Source organism: Leptopilina heterotoma, unplaced genomic scaffold (assembly GCF_015476425.1).
Source record: "Leptopilina heterotoma isolate Lh14 unplaced genomic scaffold, ASM1547642v1 Lhet_123, whole genome shotgun sequence".
Lineage (NCBI taxonomy): Eukaryota > Metazoa > Arthropoda > Insecta > Hymenoptera > Figitidae > Leptopilina > Leptopilina heterotoma.
Genome location: NW_025110842.1, coordinates 1,838,954 through 1,862,760, shown reverse-complemented (window position 1 = coordinate 1,862,760; position 23,807 = coordinate 1,838,954). Strand labels below are relative to the sequence as shown.

At 25.3% G+C, this 23,807-nt stretch overlaps 2 protein-coding genes across 10 annotated transcripts in view; both read right to left on the bottom strand.

The window, feature by feature from the left end:
* The window catches only part of LOC122512696 (serine/arginine repetitive matrix protein 1), a 30,247-nt gene extending 15,536 nt beyond the window's left edge, over nt 1-14,711 (bottom strand). For 4 of the 9 annotated variants that reach the window (XM_043628698.1, XM_043628703.1, XM_043628700.1 and 1 more), the window contains exons 1-7: nt 14,314-14,710; nt 13,407-13,496; nt 10,368-10,490; nt 7,432-7,602; nt 4,732-4,892; nt 4,344-4,547; nt 2,147-3,013 (exon numbers count right to left, since the gene is read on the bottom strand). In XM_043628698.1, the coding sequence (XP_043484633.1) occupies nt 2,147-3,013; nt 4,344-4,547; nt 4,732-4,892; nt 7,432-7,602; nt 10,368-10,490; nt 13,407-13,496; nt 14,314-14,325 (1,628 nt within the window). In that variant the 5' untranslated portion in view covers nt 14,326-14,710. Of the gene's footprint in view, nt 1-2,146; nt 3,014-4,343; nt 4,548-4,731; nt 4,893-7,431; nt 7,603-8,439; nt 9,282-10,367; nt 10,491-13,406; nt 13,595-14,313 lie in introns of those variants that run through there. The other 5 variants (XM_043628699.1, XM_043628705.1, XM_043628702.1 and 2 more) reach the window with 4 other exon arrangements.
* Nucleotides 14,712-18,721: 4,010 nt separating this feature from the next.
* On the bottom strand, nt 18,722-22,154 carry LOC122512555. Its single transcript, XM_043628454.1, has 2 exons — nt 22,025-22,154; nt 18,722-20,201 (listed from the first exon to the last, which is right to left on the bottom strand). Exons 1-2 carry the CDS (start codon nt 22,121-22,123, stop codon nt 18,843-18,845), a joined length of 1,458 nt encoding a protein of 485 aa, XP_043484389.1. The 5' UTR covers nt 22,124-22,154; the 3' UTR covers nt 18,722-18,842.
* Between the last annotated feature and the right edge of the window lie 1,653 nt (nt 22,155-23,807).

Genomic DNA, 23,807 nt, shown 5'->3' with positions numbered 1-23,807 from the left:
ACAAAAATAATTGTATTCTATAGTCAATTTTATTATAATTTTTCAAATTTATAAAGCATTTTATCAAAATTTTTGAAATAATTGAATTCTCGAGAAAAATTGAATTATTCGTGAAAATAATTGAAAATAATTGAATTGAATAGGAAAATTTTATTAAAATTGTAATATTATTAACTAAATCTTGTAAAGAATTTTGTCAAAATTATTTTAAATAATAGAATTTTTAAAAGAATTTTTTTTTAATTTTGCGAAAAAATTCAATTTCTCAGAACTATTTTTTTCTATTCTTTGAATATATTTCAATTCTTTCTACAAACTTCATTAAAAAATTAAAAATAATTGAATTTGTGCGAAGAAATTTATAAAAAAAAATTGGAAAATAATTGAATTCCTGTGAAATTTTTATTAAAATTTCGTTTAAATAATTGAATTCTTTAGAAAAATTTTTATTAACATAGTAGATATTAAAAATAATTGAAATGAGGAAAATTTTTGAAAATAATTGAAATTTTGCCAAGAATTTTATTAAATTTTTTGAAAATAATTGAAATCCATCGACAAAAGTTCATTAAAAAATTGAAAATAATGGAAATCTGACGAAGAATTTTATTAAATTTTTTTTTTAAATAATTGAATTCTTGTGAAAAGTTTTATTTTTGAAAAAAATTGAATTCTTGGGAAGAATTTAATTAAAATTTCTTATATAATTAAATTGCTTCGAAGAATTTTATTTTTTAAGAAAATAATTGAATTGTTTCGAAGATTTTTACAAACATTTTTGACAGTAAAATTGTAATTCCTATAAGGAATGTTATATTTTACGAAATTAATTGTATTCTATAGTCAATTTTATTATAATTTTTCAAATTTATAAAGCATTTTATCAAAATTTTTAAAATAATTGAATTCTCGAGAAAAATTTTATTATTTATGAAAATAATTGATTTCTTACGAAGAATTTTATTTAAATTTTTTTCAAATAATTGAATTCCCATAAAAAAAAGTATTATTTGTGAAAATAATTGAATTCAAAAGAAGAATTGTATTGAAAATAATTGAATTGAATAGGAAAATTTTATTAAAATTTTAATTTTATTAACTAAATCTTGTAAAGAATTTTGTCAAAATTTTTTTAAATAATAGAATTTTTTAAAGAATTTTATTTAAATTTTTCGAAATAATTGAATTTCTCAGAACTATTTAAAATTTTTTTTTTCAATTCTTTGAATATATTTGAATTCTTTCGATAAACTTAATTCAAAAATTAAAAATAATTGAATTGGTGCGAAGAAATTTATAAAAAATTGGAAAGTAATTGAATTCCTGTGAAATTTTTATTAAAATTTCGTTTAAATAATTGAATTCTTTTGGAAAATTTTATTAAAATAGATATTAAAAATAATTGAAATGAGGAAAATTTTTGAAAATAATTGAAATTTTGCCAAGAATTTTATGAAATTTTTTTGAAAATAATTGAATTTCGGAGAAGAATTGTATTTATTTATAAAAATAATTGAAATTTTGACGAGAATGTTTATAAATTTTTGAAAATAACTGAATTTCTGTAATCAGTTGTTCTTAAAATTTCTATTTAAATCCATTGAAAATTGAAATTTTTAAAAATTTCATATTGAAGCCTTTGAAGTTCATCGATTTATGCAGATTTTAAACGCAAATCTTTTGAAATCTAATTAATTTTGAAAATTTTGAGGTAAAATTATTTATTAAATAATTTTTGAGTAATAATTTGATGATAGTTGTTGAAGAATGAAGTTATTTAAAAAGAAATTATTGTCAGAAACAGAAAAGATTGAAAGTTTGGTTATTAAAATTCTTGTCAATTTCATAGTTTGTGAGGCAAACAAAAAAGAAAAATACACAAAAATTCAGAATTTTCTTATAAATTCTTAAATTTAAATTTTTTCCAGTACTTTTAATAAAAATCCCTGACTTTTCCCTGATTTCCCTGAGCAATTCTAATTTCCCTGGCTCTTCCCTGAATTCCCTGACTTGTGGCAACCCTGAAGGTAGAAGAATTGAAAAAATGTAAATAAGTGATGAAAAAAATCCGGAAAAATCGATAAAATTTGATTAAAATTAAAAAAGGGAAAGAAATAGAAAAAAATTAATAATAAAAGGAATATACCTTCGATTCCTGTCCCTAGATCTATCCCTAGATCGATCCCGATCCTTGGACCTATCCCGATCCTTCCTCGGCGATTGACTCCGCCGTTTGCCGCCAGTCTTCCTCTCCCGACTCGAGTCACTGTCACTGCCACTGTCGTCCTTATTAGTCTTTCGATACGACCTCTTCGCCTGCACGCCGTCCTTCTTCCTTCGAATCTCAAAATCATTCTTATCCTTCCCCTTGTCGTCATCGCTGCCACTGCTCGAACTACTGCTCGCATTCCTCTTCCGTCCACTGTCATTATTATCCTTTCTCTTGTCATCAATCGATTTCGATCTCGACTTCGAACGTGACTTCGTCGATCTTGAGTCACTCGACGCCGATCGTGATTTACGCTGTTTATCCCGATCGTTCGTCTTCGAACGCGACTTCCTAGTTCGCGAACGTGTCGAACTTTCATTCTTCGATTTTGGTGATTTTGATTTACGACTATTGTTACGTTGTCGATCCAATGATGAGCGCGATGATTTCGAACGACGACGTGACTTTGAACGTGAACGTCGGCTTTTTGATTTTGAACGTGTGCGACGTGATCGTGATTTTGAACGTGATTTGCGTGATTTTGAGGTTGCTGTTGTTGTAGTTATTGCTGTTGTTGTTGGTGGTGAACGTGAACGACGTGATGATGACTTTTGTTGTTGTAGTTGTGGTGATTTTGATTTAGATTTTTTTCCTAAACGATTATTTGTCGGTGATTTTGAACGTGATTTACGTTGAGCGGTTTTTTCCTGATTTTCAGGCGATGCGGAGCGATTTAATTTTTTTTTACCATCGGCAATGCTCATTAATTTCGCCTGAAGACGAGATATCGCCACGGCAGCTTCCCTAGAAAATTGAAAATTGGACAAATTAATTTTTAATCGAATGGAAAATTTATTTCATTATATTTTTTCTTTTACTGAATATTTTTTTTTCATTAAATTTCTTGTTTTTTAACAAGATTTTTTTTTCTTTGTTTAATTTATTATTTTTACTAAATTTGGTGTTTATTAAATTAATTTTTTTTTATCTAGGGTAGAGTGGGGTAAAAAAGCCATGGTGTAAAAAAGCCATTTGAGTTTTATTTAAAAACTATTAAGCCGATTTATCAGCTGTTTAGAATATAAATACTATTAGGTAATACGCAACTTTTGAATCTAGTTTGAATGTTGTACCTAGATTAATATTGTTTTTATTGTAATTTTAATTTTTTGTTGCTTTTTTGAAAACATTTTGGTGAACTTTTCAAACATATTACAGTCTGATTAAGTGAACGAATAATAAAAATAAATGTTTGTACATAAGGAGAAAAGTATACCGAAAACGTATACAATGTTAATTTTTGGAAATTGAACTGAATTAACAATTTATTTTTGCTTTTTTAATAACTGGTCTTGGGTGTAAAAAAGCCAGGGCAAAAAATCCATTGAATATTTTGTGAAATTCACTTGTTTTCTATTTAAACTAACCTTCTTATTTTACAAAATTTCTCGTGTTTATTTAATAAAATTAATTAAATACGACGAAAAAGTAGTTCACAGTGCATTAAAAAAATAAACAATGAATAAACGGTTGCAACGAAATATGATATCTGTGGTGAAACTTAAAGAGAACTTCTAAAAAAGGTACGAAAAATTGGCAGTGCAAATGAAAAACAGGTAAACTTAATATAATTTTCAATTTTGCTTGCTAAAAACTCTTTCATAATTATTAGAATATTTTTCAAATAAGACTATTTGTCATATAAATAAAGGAAAACTATAAAAATACCTAAATTGATAACATGTTTTGCTAAAATCGTAGGGTGGCTTTTTCACCCCACCAGGTGGTGCAAAAAAGCCACTTACAGTGCTTTCGTAAAACTCTTATAACTTAGTCCTTTCATGAGATAAAAAATATTTCCGTCAAGAATTTTCAAGCTTAATAACTAAACTTTCAATAACAATTGGAAATTTGAGAAAAAAATTTTAAATACAGATTTTACAGCATCAAAAGTAAAAATGTGGCTTTTTTACCCCACTCTACCCTACAAAAGAAATCATAAAATTTGATTATTTTTCAATTACTTAATTACGTTTGATTTGGATTATTTATAAATTTTCAGTTTTTATAAAATTCTACTAGAAAAATGTAATTATTTTCAGTAGAATTTGTATTGAATTTTGGTAATATTTACGGTTTTGGTTTCATTGGCAGCATGGGAATGGGATTGTCGCGAATGTCAGTTGCCGGTGAGTTTTCGCGTTCAACTTTCGTCTCCGTTGAATCCTTGCCATTGTCCTTTGATCCCGTTTTGCCGGGCGATCGAGATGAGGATCGTTTCTTTCGTCCCGATCTGTCCCGATCTCTGTGACGATCTCTCGATCTGCTTCGCTTGCTTCTATGAAAAACGGGGGAAAGAAAATTAAAAAAATGAAAACAAGAAAAAGATTTATTTATTTAAAACAATAAAAAATCATTTTATTTTGCATAATTTTTTTTCTAGGTAAAATAACAAAATTCTTATTATTATAAAGTTATTTTTTTTATCTTTTTGAATACAATTGAAAATAAGATATATTCACCTGTCCCTTTCACGATCGCGACTTCTTTCTCGTCGATGATCCTTCGTGGTCGTGTCCTTCTCTTCTTTCTTGACTTTCGCCTCAGCCTCGTCCTTTTCCTTCTCGCGCTCTTTTTCTTTTTCTTTCTCCGAAATTGAGGCTTGCAACTTCTCCTGCTCCTCCTGTTTAATTGAATAAAAAAAGGTAAATTAATTTTTTATAGTAAAATAAATTTCAGAGAAATAAATAAATGAAGGAAAACAATTAAGGAAAAGAAAAAATTTTGAAAAATACGTAAAAAAGACAGGAAAATCAAAAAAGAAAGAAAAAACAGTTTAAAAAAAGAAAAAAATAACACAAAAACCGAAAAAAAAATGAAAAACAATCGAAAAATAACAAAAAGAAAAAGAATAGAAAAAATGGAAATATTTTTTTTTAAAAAGGTAAAAAAAGTAAGAAAAACAGAATGAAGAAAATGAAGACAAAATGTAAAAAAATGAAAAACAATTTTAAAAATAGGAAACAATTGAAATAAAAGAGAAAAATAGAAAAAAACACGAAACATTAAAATAAATTTGAAAAAAAGGAAAAAATCGGAATAAATTTTAAAGTGAAAAAATAAAAGGAATAAAACCAAAAAAAAAATAGAAAACAATGGAAAAAATAGTATAAAAAATAAAATTTTAAAACTAGAAAGAAAAATGAAAATAAAATTTAAAATATGAAAAGAAAACAGAAAAAAATGGAAATAAAATAGAAATAAATGGAAAAATAGAAAAAAATTAAAATAAAGAAGAAAAAATACAGAAAAAAATCAATTTTCGACCAAAACTAAAAAATAAAAAAAAATTGACATAAACTGAAAAAACACACAATTTGAAAATGAAAATTAAAAAAATGGAAACAAATGGTAAATATGTTTAAAAACGAAAAAAAAAAAATTTAAAAAGAAAAGAATTAAAAAAATCGAAAAAATGAAAAACTTACAAAAAAATAGATAAAAAATTGAAAATAGAGTTTGAATAAAAAGTGGAAAAGAAAAAGAAAATAATGTAAGTTAAATTTGAAAGAAATGTGAAAAATAGGTAAAAAGTTTGAAAGAAAATAGAAATGAATGAAAATAAAATCGAAGAAAACTGTAAATAAATGGAAAAAATTTATAAAAAATGAAAATAAAAATTTTAAAAATGGCAAGAAAACATTAAAAATTATGAAATAAAATAAAAATAAAATAAAAAAAATGGAAAAGTGAGGAAAAATATAGATAAATAGGTAAACAATTAGGTAACTCATGAAAAAAAAAATAGAAAAAAATGGAAGGAAAACAGAAAAAAATTCAAAAAATGAAAACAGGAAAATATTGAAAAAAAACAGTAAACTCGAAACTAAAATAGATAGAAATGGAAAAAAGTAAAAAAAAAATTTTAAATAATAGAAGAGAAAGTGGAAAAAATTAGAAAAAATGAAAAAAGGAGGAAAAATATAAAACAATGAAAAGAAAGTTGAAAAAAATACAGAATAAATGAAAATAAATTAGAATACATGAAAATAAATGAGAAAAATAGTCGAGAAAATGGAGAAAAAAAATAGTAAAAGTAAAGGAATTGAAAAAAATTAAAACAAATTAAAATAAGTGAAATAGAAAAAAAGATCCAGAAAATTGAAAATATGGGAAAAAATTAAATAAAACAAAAACAAAAAAATTGAAAAAAATTAGAAATAAATAAAAAAAAAATTAGAAGAAATAGAAACAATTCGACAAATAATGGAGAAAATAAACAAAAAGTGGAAAATAAGGGAAAAATAATTAACAAAATTTTTAAAAAATTAAAAAAATGGAAATGAATGGAAAAAATTAGAAATTGATTAAAAGAAACTAGAAGAAATAGAAACAGTTTGACAAATAACGGAAAAAGTAGGAAAAATTTACAAAAAATGAAAAATAATTTGAAAAAAGAAGGAAATAATTGAAACAAATGGGAAAAATAAAAAATAGCAAAAAAAATTGAAAAAATAGAAAAAATTAGAAATAAATAAAAAAAAAATTAGAAAAAATAGGAAAAATTCGACAAATAATGGAAAAATAGACAAAAAGTGGAAAATAAGGAAAAAATATTAAACAAAATTTTTAAAAAATTTAAAAAATGGAAATGAATGGAAATAATTAGAAATAGATAAAAAAAACTAGAAGAAATAGAAACAGTTTGATAAATAACGAAAAAGTTAACAAAAAATGAAAAATAATTTGAAAAAAGTAGGAAATAATTGAAACAAATGAAAATAACAACAAAAATTATAAAAAGAAATTAAAAAGAATTGAAAAAAGTAGGAAATAATTGAAACAAATGAAAATAACAACAAAAATTATAAAAAGAAATTAAAAAGAATTGAAAAAAGTAGGAAATAATTGAAACAAATAATGGAAAAAATAAAAAAAATTGAAAAAAAGTAGAAAATAATTGAAACAAATGGAAAAAATAAAAAAATTGAAAAAAGTAGGAAATAATTCAAACAAATGGAAAAAATAAGAAAATAACAGAAAAGAAATGAAAATAAAATCAAAAGAAATGTGAAAAATATATAAAAATATAAATAAAATAGAAAAAGAATTTTAAAGAAATTAGAAAAATGTAAATAAGTCAAAAAAGAAAATGAAAAGAAAGTAAATAAAAAAAAAAAATTAAAAAAGAATAAAAAAAAAAAACAATTCTAAACACTTACCAAACGTTTCTTTATTTGATCCTTTTTCTGTTGTAGAAAACAATCAGGAATTCCCGTGACACTCTCCTGCGCCGACACCAATAAATCCCAAAGTTCGCCCATAAACGAACGTGCATTCTTTCCATTGAGAAAACCCGTCAGATTGATCTGCATTTTCCTTGGATCCGGAAACTACAATTCACCACCGAACCAAAAAAAAAAAGAAAAAAAAGAGAAAAAAAATTCACATTAATAAAAATAGTTTTCAGAAAAATACATTAAAAACTAAAGAATAATTTATACAACAACACTCTCATTTTCAAAAATCAAAATTAAAATAAAAAAATTCAGACAAAAAAAAACCTGAAACAAGAATTAAAAAAAAAACAACAATTTTTCCATGGCTGCTTTTCCCCCTCGAAAAAGCAGATTTTTTTTTTGTAATTTTCTATAAATTTTCTTACCACACTCCTTAATTTGTCGTTCCTCCTGTTTTTACTGTTAATTATTATTATTATTATTATGTTTTTTTTTAAATCGGTCAAGCTAAAAATGGGTCAAAAGATTAATTAAAAAAAAAACGGCATTCGCTATTTTTCTTTTAGAGAAAAAAGGCATTTGCTGTTTTTTTCTTTAGAGAGAGAAAAAAAGGGCAAATGCTATTTTTCTTTTTTCCTAGAGAGAAAAAAACGCTTTTGCTATTTTTCTTTTTTGCTAAAGAATAAAAAAGGCATTTGCTATTTTTTCTCTTTTGTTAAAGAGAAAAAAACGCTTTTGCTTTTTTTTCTTTTTGTTAAAGAGAAAAAAGGCAAATGTTATTTTTTTCTTTTTTGCTAAAGAATAAAAAAGGCATTTGCTATTTTTCTTTCTGTAGAGAAAAAAACGAATTTTCCAAAATTGACAATACAAAAAAGCTGAAAACCTGTGAAAAAAGTGATTAAAAAAAAAAAAGAAGAGAATTTGGTGAAATTGTTTTTTTTTTTTTTTTTGTAATAAAAAAGTAGAATTTTAGGACCAAGTGTCACCAACCTGCCAGATCGAATTGAATCAGAATCTGACGCCGTTGCTCGAGAATTGCAAGCACGGTCATTGAACGGTACCTCGCCCTCGGGGGGATTTGTTGATCCAAGGAGAGAGTAAATTCCGTGGGAGGAATTGACGACGACGTCGTCATCAAGGAGGAGGCGAAATTCCACCTTCGTGGAGGAAAAATCCAGTGTTGACTGTCCGGGCAAAAGGAAGTCGTCCAAAAGTTGAAGCTGACACTGAAGTTGCCTCTGCAGCTGACTGCGAAGTTGACTCTAAAGTTGATTCTGAAGTTGACCCTGAAGTCGACTTTGAAGTTGCCTCTGAAGTCGATTCTGAAGTTGACCCTGAAGTCGGCCTTGAAGTTGCCTCCGAAGTCGACTCTAAAGTTGATTCCGAAGCAGACTTTGAAGTTGACCCTGAAGTTGACACTGAAGTTGACTTTGAACTCAGCTTCGAAGTTGTCTCCCAATGATGCTGACAATCGGAAATGACCCAATTTGCAGAAACTCTCTCTCCTACAGTCGGCAATTATCTCTCTCTCTCTCTCCTCGTTGACTGGAAAAAAAGGAATTTCCGATCGAATTCCAAAAAAATCCTTTTTTTTGGAATTCATCAGAAAAGAAAGTTGTTGTTGTTGTCGTTGTTGCTGATGTCGTTTTCCGTCCCCCGATGATGATGATGAGACGATGAAGTTTTCCTGTCATCTTCGGCATTAAAAAAAGAGTGTGATGTCCAGGGAAGGTAAAAGTTGTTGGCGGGAAACTCTCGGATGCGATGTGTGACCCGAGTGGTTGCCCCCATTTTTGCGACAAAATTCTGTTGCGCCACATCAACGGTCTCTACTTATACTAACGGAGAATTCAAAGACAAAGAGATAAAAGAATATCTTGATTTACAATTTTTTTTTTTTTGTTAGAAACAAATTTGTGTAAAGTTTGGATTTTCTTTTTCCAAAGACAAGAAAAAAAATGAAAAAGAAAATAAGACAATGATAATGAGACAATAGAAAAAGAGAGGGAAAAAATTTCTCCTCGGAGTTTGATTTCCACTATTCTTTTTCTATTCTAATATTTTTTTTTTTTTTGGTTTAGAATTTTTCCTAAAAAATGGAGAGGATTTTAGTTTTCAGGAAGGAAAACGAAATTTGACGAAAAGAAGGAAATTTTTGGCAAAAGAAAAATGGATTTTCTGACAAAAAAGAAGAAACTTTCCGACAAGAAAGAAAATTTGGCAAAATTTCAATTATCTTTAGAAATAATAAAATTCTTCTCCGAAATTCAATTATTTTCATAAGAAATAAAATTCTTTTAAGGAATTCAATTATTTCGGTAATTTGTGAAAAGAAGAGAAAATTTTGCAAATAAAATTAATTTGGTAACAAAAAGGAATTTGTCGCCGAAGGAAAAAATCCCCTCCGTTTGAAAATTTAAACCAAAAAAACCACATTTTCTGTTTATTTGTATATTGCGCTGAAAATGATTGTAAGGTTTTTTTTTTTTTTTTTTTTTTGCTTTTTATTAATATGAGGGGAAAAAGCCATCGATCAAATCGTATTAATCTGCGATTTCTTTCTTTTTTAAATGATTAAAATAGAAAAGAAAAAAAATAATGAACACTAGATTTTATCAACCAAAAAAATTCTAGATTTTATCAACCAAAAAAAAACTAAATTTAATTCTTTTCCAAAAGACAAAAAAAAAAATAAGGTAGAAAAATAAAAAAAGAGATATAAACGAAAAAAAATAAAAGAAGAGAGAAAAAAAAGAACGAAAGAAAATAGTGTTTAGAAAATTAGAAATGTAAAAAAATGAAAAATAGCAAAATTTCTCCATTTTGCGAAAGGAGAAAACAAAAAAAAATACACAGAAATAATTATCTTTTTTTTTAATTTAAAAAAGAAAATAATAAAAATGTTACTCTTTTCTTACCTTCTCCTCCAATTGGTTATAAACAAATTCTACCACAACGTCGTCTTCCATTCCCAGGAGTTGCGTTATTTTTGTCGTTATCCAAGGTTTTATCACGTCCAATTTCACTTTACTCATGTCGACCTAAAAAAAAAAGTAGAAATTTTTTTTAGATTTCTTCTTTAAAAAAGAAACTTTGAAAAAAACTTAAAAGAAAAGAATTTTTCTTTACAACTTTTAAATTGAAAATAAAGAAAAATTGTTTCTATTTCTTTTCGAAAAGTAAATATTTTCTTCACTCTGTATTTACTTCTTTGTAATTTAAAAAAGTTAAATATTCTTCTAATTCTCAGAATATTTTGTCGGCTTTTTATAAATAAATAAGCAAATAAATAAGTAAATTCAAAAAATTAAATTTAAAATTAAATTTAATTAATTTAAACTAGCAAATAAATTCATTATTCAAATAAATAAATGAATTTTTAACACATTTTTGTTAATATGAAAAAAGAAAATTGAAAAATAAGCAAAACAGGGTTTTATAATAAAATTTAAAATGAAAGAGTGATAAAATCATTATTTTATATTATAAGAATATTGCAACTACAAAATTTAAATTTTCAAAGATTTTCATTTTTGAACCCTTTTCAAAATTCACTTATTTATAAAAATTCACGCTATGATGCTTTTAATATTCAATTATAATTTCAAATTTTAAGTGAAATTCATTTTTAATCAATTTTTATTAGAAAATTGTTCGAGAATTCAATTATTTAAAAGCAAAGATAAATAATGTATTAAATAATTAAATATTTCTTAAAATTGAATTTTTTTAAAGAAATTTATAAAAAATTCTATAAATAATTGAATTCTTTCGGCGAATTTAAAAAAAAAATTATAAAGAATAATTGCAATTTTCTATCAGTTTATGTAAAATTGTACATAAAAAATAATTGAAACTCTGCTATAAATATTGTTATTCATAAAAGTAATTTAATTCTTGCAACGAATTTTATTAAAAAATTTTTTAAAGAATTGAATTCCTGTAAAGAATTTCATTTTTGAAAATAATTGAATTCCGGAGAAAAATATTATTATTTATGATATTAAATTAATTTCTTGTGAAGAATTTTATTCAAATTTTTTTAATAAGTGAATTTCTCAGAATTTTTTATAACATTTCGGAAATAATTAAATTCCATCGACAAAATTTCATTAAAAAATTGAAAATAATTGAAATCTGACGAAGAATTTTATTAAATTTTTCTTTAAATAATTGAATTCTTGTGAAAAGTTTTATTTTTGAATAAAATTGAATTCTTGGGAAGAATTTAATTAAAATTTCTTAAATAATTGAATTGCTTCGAAGAATTTTATTTTTTAAGAAAATAATTGAATTGTTTCGAAGATTTTTACAAACATTTTTGACAGTAAAATTGTAATTCCTATGAGGAATGTTATATTTTACGAAAATAATTGTATTCTATAGTCAATTTTATTATAATTTTTCAAATTTATAAAGCATTTTATCAAAATTTTTGAAATAATTGAATTCACGAGAAAAATTTTATTATTTATGAAAATAATTGATTTCTTACGAAGAATTTTATTCAAATTTTCTTCAAATAATTGAATTCTCATAAAAAAATGTATTATTTGTGAAAATAATTGAATTCTAAAGAAGATTTGTATTGAAAATAATTGAATTAAATAGGAAAATTTTATTAAAATTGGAATTTTATTAACTAAATCTTGTAAAGAATTTTGTCAAAATTTTTTTAAATAATAGAATTTTTAAAAGAATTTTATTTAAATTTTTCGGAATAATTGAATTTCTCAGAACTATTTTTTTCTATTCTTTGAATATATTTGAATTCTTTCGATAAACTTCATTAAAAAATTAAAAATAATTGAATTGGTGCGAAGAAATTTATAAAAAATTGGAAAGTAATTGAATTTCTGTGTAATATTTATTAAAATTTCGTTTAAATAATTGAATTCTTGTGGAAAATTTTATTAAAATAGTAGATATTAAAAATAATTGAAATGAGGAAAATTTTTGAAAATAATTGAAATTTTGCCAAGAATTTTATTAAATTTTTTGAAAATAATTGAATTTCGAAGAAGAATTGTATTATTTATAAAAATAATTGAAATTTTGACGAGAATGTTTATAAATTTTTGCAAATAATTGAATTACAGACAAAGAATTTGATTGTTTTTACAATAAATTGTATTTTTTATAATGAATTTCATCAAGAATTCTGTAAGTAATTGAATTTCTGGGGAGAATTTTTATTTATTTATGAAAATAATTGAATTCTTGAAAATAATGAAATTCTTGCAAAGAAATTTATTAAAGAAATTTTGAAAATATTTGAATTCTCACAAAGAATTGTATTAAAAGTTTTTTTTTTGTATAATTAAATTTTAAAAGATTTTTAAATTAAATTCTTTCAAAAATTTAATTGTTATTAAAGTATTTAAAAATATTTAATTGTTTATGTTTAAAAAAATTATTAATTTACTTTTTCTATAAAAATTATTAAAGTTTTGAATAATTTTATTTTAAAAAATATAGTTGAATTTTGGAAGAATTGAAATTGTAGTTTTTATAGAAATAATTTAATTTTTGAAAAAAAACTCAATTTACTGCAAAGAATTTTATTGAAATTTTTTTTTTTGTAAAATAATTAAATTCATGGGAAAAATTGTATTATCATTTATGAAATTAATGAAATTTAAAAAAAAATGTTTAAGAATAATTATCAAAAGTTGTGAAAATATTTGAATTTCTATAGAAATTTAAATCAAGATTCTTGAAAATTTTGTAATTCTTTCAAAGAATTTTATTTTGAAAATATTATATTATATTATATTATATAATTCTTCTAAAGAATTTTATATCAAAAACTTCTTCTCACTTTGTCAAAATATTTTGTTTTTTAAATAAAAGAAAATATTTTGAATTCTTTTATAAAGAATAATAAATAATCTTCGTGATGAAATTTAAAAAAAGAAAGAAACAAAAACTAAGATTAAAAAAAAATTTGTAACAACCTTTTGCGCTAATGAATCTCCGAATTTCATTTGCTTCAAAAGCTTCTTCTCCTTGTCGCTGAATCTCGTGTCCTGCATTGTCGTTGTTCCCTAAAACAGTTACAGCAATAGTCGCCTTTTTTGGTGAATGGGAGGGAAAATTATTTTACACTGAATATTCCTATTTCTTCTTAAATTCCTAATTCCTCCTACGACAATTCAAAAAACAATTAATTCGCAATTATTTACATTTGGACAAATTTTTAATTTTTATAAATAATAATAAAGAAAATAATGCAAAAAAAAATAATAAGGGCAAAAATAACAATGAAAACAATAAAATAAAAATAATAAAAATAAATAAAAATACTAGTTTAATAATAATAACAATAAATAAAAAAAAAAATAATAATAATAATAATAATAATAACAACGATTAACTAATAAAATAATAAAAATGCCAATAAAAAACAAAAATCGTGTAATGTTTGCAAAAATAATTTCGAAAAATGTAAGAAAACTTTTATTCTCTATTTATTGTCATTTGCCTTCAAAATCAATTTAATTAATTTATTAATTATAAATTAATTCAAATTAATTAAAAATTACATAAATAAAAATACAGATCGAAATTTATTTTTAAAATATCAGAATCTATTTATTTTTTCGTGCTTGCGAAAAAAAAATAAAATGAATATTGAGTTTTTATTTTCTAAAAATAAACTTTCACTTGAAATAACAAAGAAAAAAAGCAAATAAAATTAGAAATTAAAATATGTACCCATTCAATCAAAAAATCGATACAAGAGACGAAAAGGAAATGAGAAAAACAGAATTTAAGAGTAAAATATAATAAAAACGAAACTCAACGAAAGGGTAAATAAATTTAATATTATCATATTATCAAATCAATAAAACAAAAACTTACGGTGTACATCATTTTTGAAATATATTCGTTGGAAATCCTAGGTATATATTTTAAAAAAAAAGAAACACTGCGGGAGTTTCACTTTGTAGCGTAAACAAGAAGCGTTTTTCTTTCGTTTTCCCCCTAAACACTATTTAGTAGTAGTATAGTTGTGTAAAAAAAAAATCCAAAGCAGAAGAGAGGCGAACTTGTAGAAAAAACCCCTCAAAAAATAGGGATTTTAGGAGAGGAGAAAAATTCTTTTTTTTTTGTTTAAAATTCACTGATAATTGGTGTTCTCTATTGAGGAGAATAATTTTCTTTTAAATATATATTTCATTGAATATATATAAAGAACTTAATCGTAGGACGCGCACGCTAAAAGCCAACATGGCAGACGCAAAATTGCGCAGGGCTGCCGAAAAGTGAGGTTAGGTTTTGATGCGCGTCATTAGGTTTTATTCACACGCTTCGAGAGCTTTGAACAGAGAGGGGAAGGTGCGTGTGACGTGTATGCTCGAAAGACAGTGTGAACGAGGCTTTATTGCGAGGGTATCTCTTTTCTTTTCTATCTCACAAGGTCAAACGTAAAAACCAAAGCGAATAGAAACTTACGTTTCTATTTGCTTTCGTTTTGACGTTTGACCGGATTTTGGGCATAAAAATACAATAGATTTTTTTTATTCTTAAAAGGAGCGTATTGTGGACATTGCCTAAAACATACGACTCGCGAATATATTGTGGAAAGGGCTTATGGCTAAAAAGTTGTAAACTATTGTGCGTAGGCCATTATTTGGACAAGATTCAGTATACATAACCTTTAATTCTTCTGTATAGTCATTGACACTTTGAGAGTCGCAAAGCGTTTTTTGTCACAGTGAATTGTGAAAAATATTATTAAATACTTATTAGTTAGTTTATTGAATTAAAATAATGTTTAAAGCGAGAAAATCAAAATACAGTTGAGGTTTTAATGAGAGAAATTACATTCATTCAACAATCGAAAATAATTGACCAAAATACATCGAAATTGGGAAAAAATTTCTTTACTGTCGGCATTTGCCAAAAGTGACGGGTAAGTTTGTAATTACAATTTACCCAACGCCTGCAGTTGAATAAAGTACTACTTATTAACTGACTAATTTTCTAACTAAGTAACTTACTAACTAACTTACAAAATAACTTACTAACTTAGTCAATATTCACTAACTAACTAATTTACAAACTAACTTACAAAATAACTCACTAAGTCAGTAATCAACTAACAAACTAACTTACTAACTTAGTTACTAACTAATTTACTAAATAACTGACTTATTCACCAACTAACTAAATTACTATAACATACTAACTTAATCACTAACTAACTTACGAACTAACAAACTAATTAACTTACATTAACTTACAAACTAACTAACATAGTAACGAACTAAATTACTAACTTAATAACTTAGTAGCTAAGTTACTTATTAACTAACTTACTAACAAACAAACTAACTATATAACTTATATACTAACTAACTAACAAACTAACCTACTAATTAACTAATAAACAAACTAACTTACTAACAAACAAAACAGCTGAATAACTAACAAATTAATTAACTTACTAACTAACTTAGTCACTAATTAACTAATTAACTTACTTAATAACTTAGTCACTAATTAACTAATTAACTTACTTAATAACTTAGTCACTAATTAACTTACGAACTAACTTACTAACTTCGTAACTAACTAACTTACTAACTAACAAACAAACCAGCTAAATAACTTATATACTAACTAACAAACAAACTTACTAACTAACTTAGTTACTAAGTTACTAACTAACTAACTTAGTTACTAACTAACTAAGTTACTAAGTAACTTAGTTACTAACTAAGTTACTAAACAACTAACTTAGTTACTAACTAAGTTACTAAATAACTAACTTAGTCACTAACAAACTAACTAATTTTCTAACTATATTACTAACTTACCTACTTAGTCACTAACTAACTTACTATCTTAGTTACTAACTAATTTACTAACTAACTTACTAAATTACCCAATCAGTCACTAACAAACTAACTTACTAAATAACTGACTTAGTTACTAATTAACTAAATTACTAACTTACCTACTTAGTCACTTACAAACTAACTGACTTACTAACTAATTTACTACCTTACTAACTTAATCACTAACTAACTTACGAACTGTTAAACTAATTAACTTACTTACTTAGTCACTAACTAACATAGTAACGAACTAAATTACTATTACTTACCATCTTGCAAACAAACTAACTAACAAACTATCCTACTAACTTACTAATTAACTGATAAACTAACTAACTTACTAAAAAACAAACCAGTTAAATAACTTATATACTAACTAACTTACTAACTTAGCTACTAACTATTTTAGCTACTAACTAACTTAGCTACTAACTAACTTAGTTACTAATTAAGTTACTAAATAACTAACTTAGTCACTAACAAACTAACTAATTTCCTGACTATATTACTAACTTACCTACTTAGTCACTTACAAACTAACAAACTTACTAACTATATTACTAACTTACCTACTTAGTCACTTACAAACTAACTGACTTACTAACTAAATTACTAACTTACCTACCTAGTCACTTATAAACTAACTAACTTACTAACTAATTTACTAACTTACTAACAAATTTACAAACTTACTAACTAATTTACTAACTTACTAAATAACTCACTTAATCACTAGCTATCAAATAACTTACCAACTTAGTAACTAATTAATTTCGTTACTAACTAACCTACTAACTTAGTCAATAACTAAATTTGTCATTAACCAACTAACTAAATTACTAACTTACCAACTTAGTAACTAAGTTACTAATTAACTAACTTACTAACAAATAAACTAACTAAATTACTATTTTACTAACTAACTAACAAACTAACCTACTTAGTTACTAATTAACTAATAAAATAACTAACTAACTTAGTCACTAACAAATTTACGTACTTAGTTTCTAACTAATTTATTAACTTACTTACTTACTTTACTTAAGTAAAGTTAATACTTTACTTACTACCAAATAACTTACCAACTTAGTAACTAATTAACTTAGTTACTAACTAACCTACTAACTTAGTCAATAACTAACTTTGTCATTAATCAACTAACCTACTAACTTAGCCAATAACTAACTTTGTCATTAATCAACTAACCTACTAACTTAGCCAATAACTAACTTTGTCATTAATCAACTAACTAAATTACTAACTTAACAACTTAGTAGCTAAGTTACTAACAAACTAACTAACCTACTAAGTTACTAATTGACTAATAAACTAACTAACTTAGTCACTAACAAATTAACTTACTTAGTTTCTAACTAATTTATTAACGTACTTACTTAATATTTAACTTACTTACTCTACTAACTAACAAACTAACTAACTTTACTAACTAACAAACTAACTAACTAACTTAGATACTAACTAAACTTAGGGGCCATCCATAAACCATGTAATCTCTTGAGGGGGAGGAGGGGTCAAGCAATTGACTACGACAAGAGGAAAAAATGGCTCTAATATATGTAACAGCGTACTACATGATGGAGGGGGGGGTCAAAATTTCAAAAAAATGGGACTACGTGGTTTATGGACGACCCCTTACGGAGTTTCAAAATTTTGACATTTTTGAAAATATTTTTTTTTTATTTCAATATACTGATAAGTAAAATTAATCAAATTCAAAATGTGGACCTTAAAAACTTTTGCAAAAAATAATTATAAATCATCATTTTTCTTTATAAAATAATTATAAATCATCATTTTTCTTTATAAAATAATGATAAATTATTATTTTCTACAAAATTTTTCTATGTTCCACTGTTTGTAAACGACCTCTGAGTAATTAACGTGAGAAATTAATTTTAATTAATTTTAAAACGGAAATTAACTTAAAAGCAGTATTTAATTTTAAATTTGTATTTTATTTTAGTATTTTAATTCACTAATTCTAATATGTTTCAGAATACCAATAAGGGGGACATTCATAAACTAAGTAAGGCTTTAAGAGGACTAGAGGGGGACGTCCAACTATTTCTTACGGTCAATATAGAAAAAAATGGAGCTAATGTAAGTAGCATTTCTTATTATGGCAAGGGTGGTTAAAATTTCAAACAAAAAGTGTTTTTCCTATTTTGTGAATGGCCCCCAAGTGATTAGGATTTTTAGAAGAAAAGGTGTGTAGTTGGTGATGGTTCTTTAATTTTCGTTTGTAAACAATTACTTTGTGATTGGTTGAAGTACCATGATGATGGTCGCTATTGAACAGAAATCATAGCGATGACGCTTGCTATTGGTTCATTTTCTGCGTTCATATGTCAAGAGTCTCAAAAAGTAGAGAAGTATATTAAAAATAAAAAGTGACAAACACGAGGTGAATAAAATAATGTTTATTTATGTGTAATAAGGATGAAGGGTAAACGATCTGGCATATAGGCGAACCTTAACCAGTATAGTTAGAAATGATTCATTAATTTTCATTTATAATAATTCAAATTAAGCATAACTTTGTAGACGCCATGATGAATGATAAGTGTCCTGTAGAGCTGAAAAAATATTTCTTTGCCATCTTCCATTTGGTGTATTGGCAAGATTAAAGAAAGTGAAATTCGTATATTTTTCAACCGCTTCGTAAACCGTGTAGAATTTTCTATAAATTCTTTGCTTATTCTGACGTTTTGAAACACCCAAATTTTGAAGACTTCTAGAAGTGTAGGGATTAACGTGTGGATAAAATTCAATGTTTCTCAGTTGAATTTTTGTACTCGGTGTATAATATACACTTAATTGTACATCATAACCTGTACTGTCTGAATATCCCGCCAATCCACTGGCGCCTTGCTTCCCCTCTGCACCTTCATTACCATAAACTATAATATCATCAGGTGATTGTTCTTGTCGAAAAAATGGATAAAGATTGGATACGCAGATCATGGCAACACCTCCTGGTTGACCAGCCAATCCACCAGGACCCGCTTTACCACCACGTCCACCAATTTCCGGCATTGCACCGACAATAACCTCTGATATTCCCTTTCCCAAATATGTCTCATTAGCCAGTGGTTCAACATCCTCGTGTAGAATTGTATCAAAACCGTCGACAAATCCATTTCGTTCTATTTTTTGCGGATCGAGATCGAAGGTTGTGCCGTCAGTGCCTTTCTCACCATCGCCGCCATTTTGTCCCCTTCCGCCATTACCACCGTTGACGTAGATTCGAAGCTTCGAATCGGTGTCGATTGGTTCATTAAGAGCACCAACGCCGGCTATTGGTTTGGCTATTCTGTACGGACATACGAAATATTCGATAAATTCGTCAGTGCTGTAATAACAGAGAGGATATGTTTTTGTTTCTGTGTTATTAATTATTTCGCCATTGGCAGTTTGCCAATTGTATTCATCGCCTATACCGTAGAAATAACCACCGGGACCACCTGGGAATCCCTCCTTACCGTCTGCACCGTGAATTGAGTTTGGAACTTTTTTCGGTGATGCATGTGATTCTCCATTTGCACCATTAAGAATTATCTTTCGATTCAGACCAATTAACCATAGTGGTGCAGCAACAACGAGTGTTAAATCTAAACCACGTGAATTAAAATCCTCATCGAATATCACGCTCTCAGTTGCTATTAATTCAATAACCAATGTGCGCCCCTTACAAAATTCATTTTTCGGTATGTTACTAAATTTCACATTTCTACCTGCGATTGTTAATCTACTCATGAAATAACCTCTCCTTATGCTTTCGTATATCTCTTCTTTGTTACGAAATAAAAGTGTACATGTGTATTCTAGTGGTTTTGTAATGTTTGGCGATTCATTGAAATTTGTTTCTTCCCGCTTTAGTCGCTTCTGAAAAAAGAAAAAAACATCTTTAGTTGTAGATTGGCACGTTGTAACATTTACTATTACTATTATTATCTAGGTCATCAAAATTAATTTAATTCACAATTCATAAAAAGTAACCACAGCCGATAATCAGCAGAAGATGAAAAATTATTATTAGGGAACTTTATCTTCTGCTTACTCACAATTGTTAGGCAAAAACTTTTTTACTGGTCCTAAACTATTGCTAGAACAATTAGAATAAATATCTGGGTCATCAAAATTAATTTAATTCACAATTCATAAAAATTAACCACATTCGATAATGAGCAGAAGATAAAAAATTAGTTATAGCGAACTTTATCTACTGTTTACTCACAATTGTTAGTAAAAACATTTTTTACTGGTCCTAACTTATTACTAGAACAATTAGAATTAACATCACTGGGTCATGAAAATTAATTTAATTCACAATTCATAAAAAGTAACCACATCCGATAATCAGCAGAAGATAAAAAATTAGTTATAGCGAACTTTATCTAATTTTTACTCACAATTGTTAGTCAAAACATTTTTTACTGGTCCTAACTTATTACTAGAACAATTAGAATTAACATCTGAGTCATCAAAATTAATTTAATTCACAATTCATAAAAAGTAACCACAGGCGATAATCACCAAAAGAGGAAAAATTTGTTTTAGCGAACTTTATCTTCTGTTTACTCACAATTGTTAGTCAAAACATTTTTTACTTGTCCTAAACTATTGCTAGAACAATTACAATTAATATCTGGGTCATCAAAATTAATTTAATTCACAATTCATAAAAAGTAACCACAGCCGATAATCAGCAGAAGATGAAAAATTATTTTTTGCGAACTTTATCTTTTGTTTACTAACGATTGTTAGTCAGAAACTTTTTTACTGGTCCTAACTTATTACTAGAACAATTAGAATTAACAGCTGGGTCATCAAAATTAATTTAATTCACAATTCATAAAAAGTAACCACAGCCGATAATCAGCAGAAGATGAAAAATTAGTATTGGACAAACTTTATCTTCTGTTTACTAACAATTGTTAGAAAAAAACCTTTTTACTGATCCTAACTTATTACTAGAACAATTAGAATTAACATGTAAGCCATGAAAATTAATTTAATTCACAATTTACAAAAAGTATATAACCACAGCCGATAATCAGCAGAAGATGAAAAATTATTATTGAGCGAACTTTATCTTCGGTTTATTCACAATTGTTAGTCTATACTGGTTTCTTGTTGCAAAAGGGTCTATTTTATATATTTTTCGGTGCCTGTTTTTTCGTTTAGTTTCATAGAGATAGAAAGTTTTAGGATTTAAAAGTGTAGAAGAAATATTTAGAACTTATAAATATTTTTCCCGAATGTCAGCATTTACAGCGTCAGTTGCTCTTAAACATTTGCTGGAGTCGAATCTAAACCGTTTGTGTTAACAATAGTTTTGTAAAGTTTTAAAATTGTGAAAAATTCCTGGATTATCTTTCAAGAATACGTATTAGACAGATGAATAATATTAAATAATAATTTAATGACAAAATATCTCACGCTCCCTTAATGATAATTAGAAAAATTGGAAGCATAGATTCTTCATTTAATCAATCTTCTAACAACTTTTCAGAATGTTATTGGATATTAATCCCAAGAAAGGAAAAAAAAACAATGGACTAAAAAGGCAACAGAAAAAGATAAGCGAAACAAAGTCAGACCGATTGATAAATTACATAATAGATTTTAATGTAAAATTTTGAATGATAATAATCATAATAATTACAATAATAATGTTAGAATTAGATAATAGAATATATACTTACCAATTTGTTTAAAAGTACATTCTGATTGTACGAAAAGCAATAGGAAATTAACAGTAAGAATAAAATTACAATTGGATAATTTATATTCATATTTCTCATATTTTCTAATATCGTTTGACGAATAACTAAAAGTTATTTCGTGAAAAATATTTTTTAAAATATAAAGAATATAACGTATTTTCATCTATATATATAAAGGGCATTTGAATATTATTGATTCAATTGGTCTATGATAATTAATATGTATTGAAGTTGATAAATACTTCTTTAAATGCTTTATCGAAAAACTTTAACGTTCCTAATTCTTGAGTAATCAAAATTTTTTTACTTTTAAATATCATTATATATGCATGAATAGAATTTGTTTACCTAATAAAGGAATTAAGATCAAAAAAAAAATTATACGTTTATATTTATATATTTTATATTCCACCAGCAAATGTTACGCGAGCTAACGAGCTGAACGTGGTATTTAAGTTATTATAATTATTATGAACTACAATCCAAAGGGCGCGCGTTGCGCGCCCACTTCTGGTCCTTTCCCACAACCAAAACCTTAATATAACCTTAAATTAAATCCTAATTAAATAAAAACATATGTTTATATTTTAAAAATTATTTCTCTGTTAATAAGATTGTTTAAAAGTTTTTTAATTTTTTAAATGTAAGTTTGACAAATTGAATTTTCTAAAAAAAAAATTACACGTTAATGCCTATAAAAAATTCTTATTCTGAAGAAAATCACCTTTAAAATAAGCATAACATCATTTAAAAGCATTCAGTATTTTAGAAGTTATTAAAATTTTTGTAAAACATTGAAAATTGTCATTTTTTAAAAATGTCTAAATAAAATATTGATCAAATGACTTCTAAAAGATCTTGATCTATTCAAAATTTAAACATCTTTTGAAACTTAAAAGATACAAAAATTTTAGTTTCCGTACATGATACGTTTTAAAATGTTTTTCATTCTCCTAAAAATGGGTATGGTCTCTAATATTATAGAAATTGTGTAGATTTTTCTGCCAAAATACAGGCGAAAATTTTTTTAAATTAATACTTGGAGTTTTGCACATCAATACATGGTAATTTAATTTTCCCAAAATATTAAGAACATTCTTAAATTTGCAATTCTTTATAAGAATTGTTAATAACAATTTTAAATTTTAATTTTTTAACAATCTTTTTATTTTATCATTAAAGTATAGACATTTAAGCTTTATTTAAAAGAAATTACTTTATTATCATTATTTGTTTCAAAGTAATAATAACATGAAAATAAAATGATCCAGAACTTCAACACCAAATTACTTTAATAATAAAATTTTTTTTGAAATTGTTTCACTTATTTTGATCCATTATATTAAAACATCAAAGATGTTTTTGTTGGGAATAAATTATTCTCTGATAAATGATTTATTACCATTTATTAAATCAATTTTAATTAATTGTACACTATCTGAGAAAATTGTGTAAATACTACATGTTAGTGCTATAAATAATTTTTTCATTTTGCAAAATGTAGGTATTAATTAACATTTTTCCCGTCTAAGGCACTAAAACTCAATATAATTATTTAAAAATTAAACTTAAAAGTAAAATTTAACTAACTTTCTAAAATCATTAAAAAGATACTTGAGTTTGTCTTGTATTAATAAAATTAATATAATTTTAGAAATATTTTACACGTGTGTATGTTCTTTGGATAAAGCTAAAATATGCATTCAGTTTATTTTAATACAAATAATGTTTTTTAAAGATAGTATTTAACATTAAAATTTAC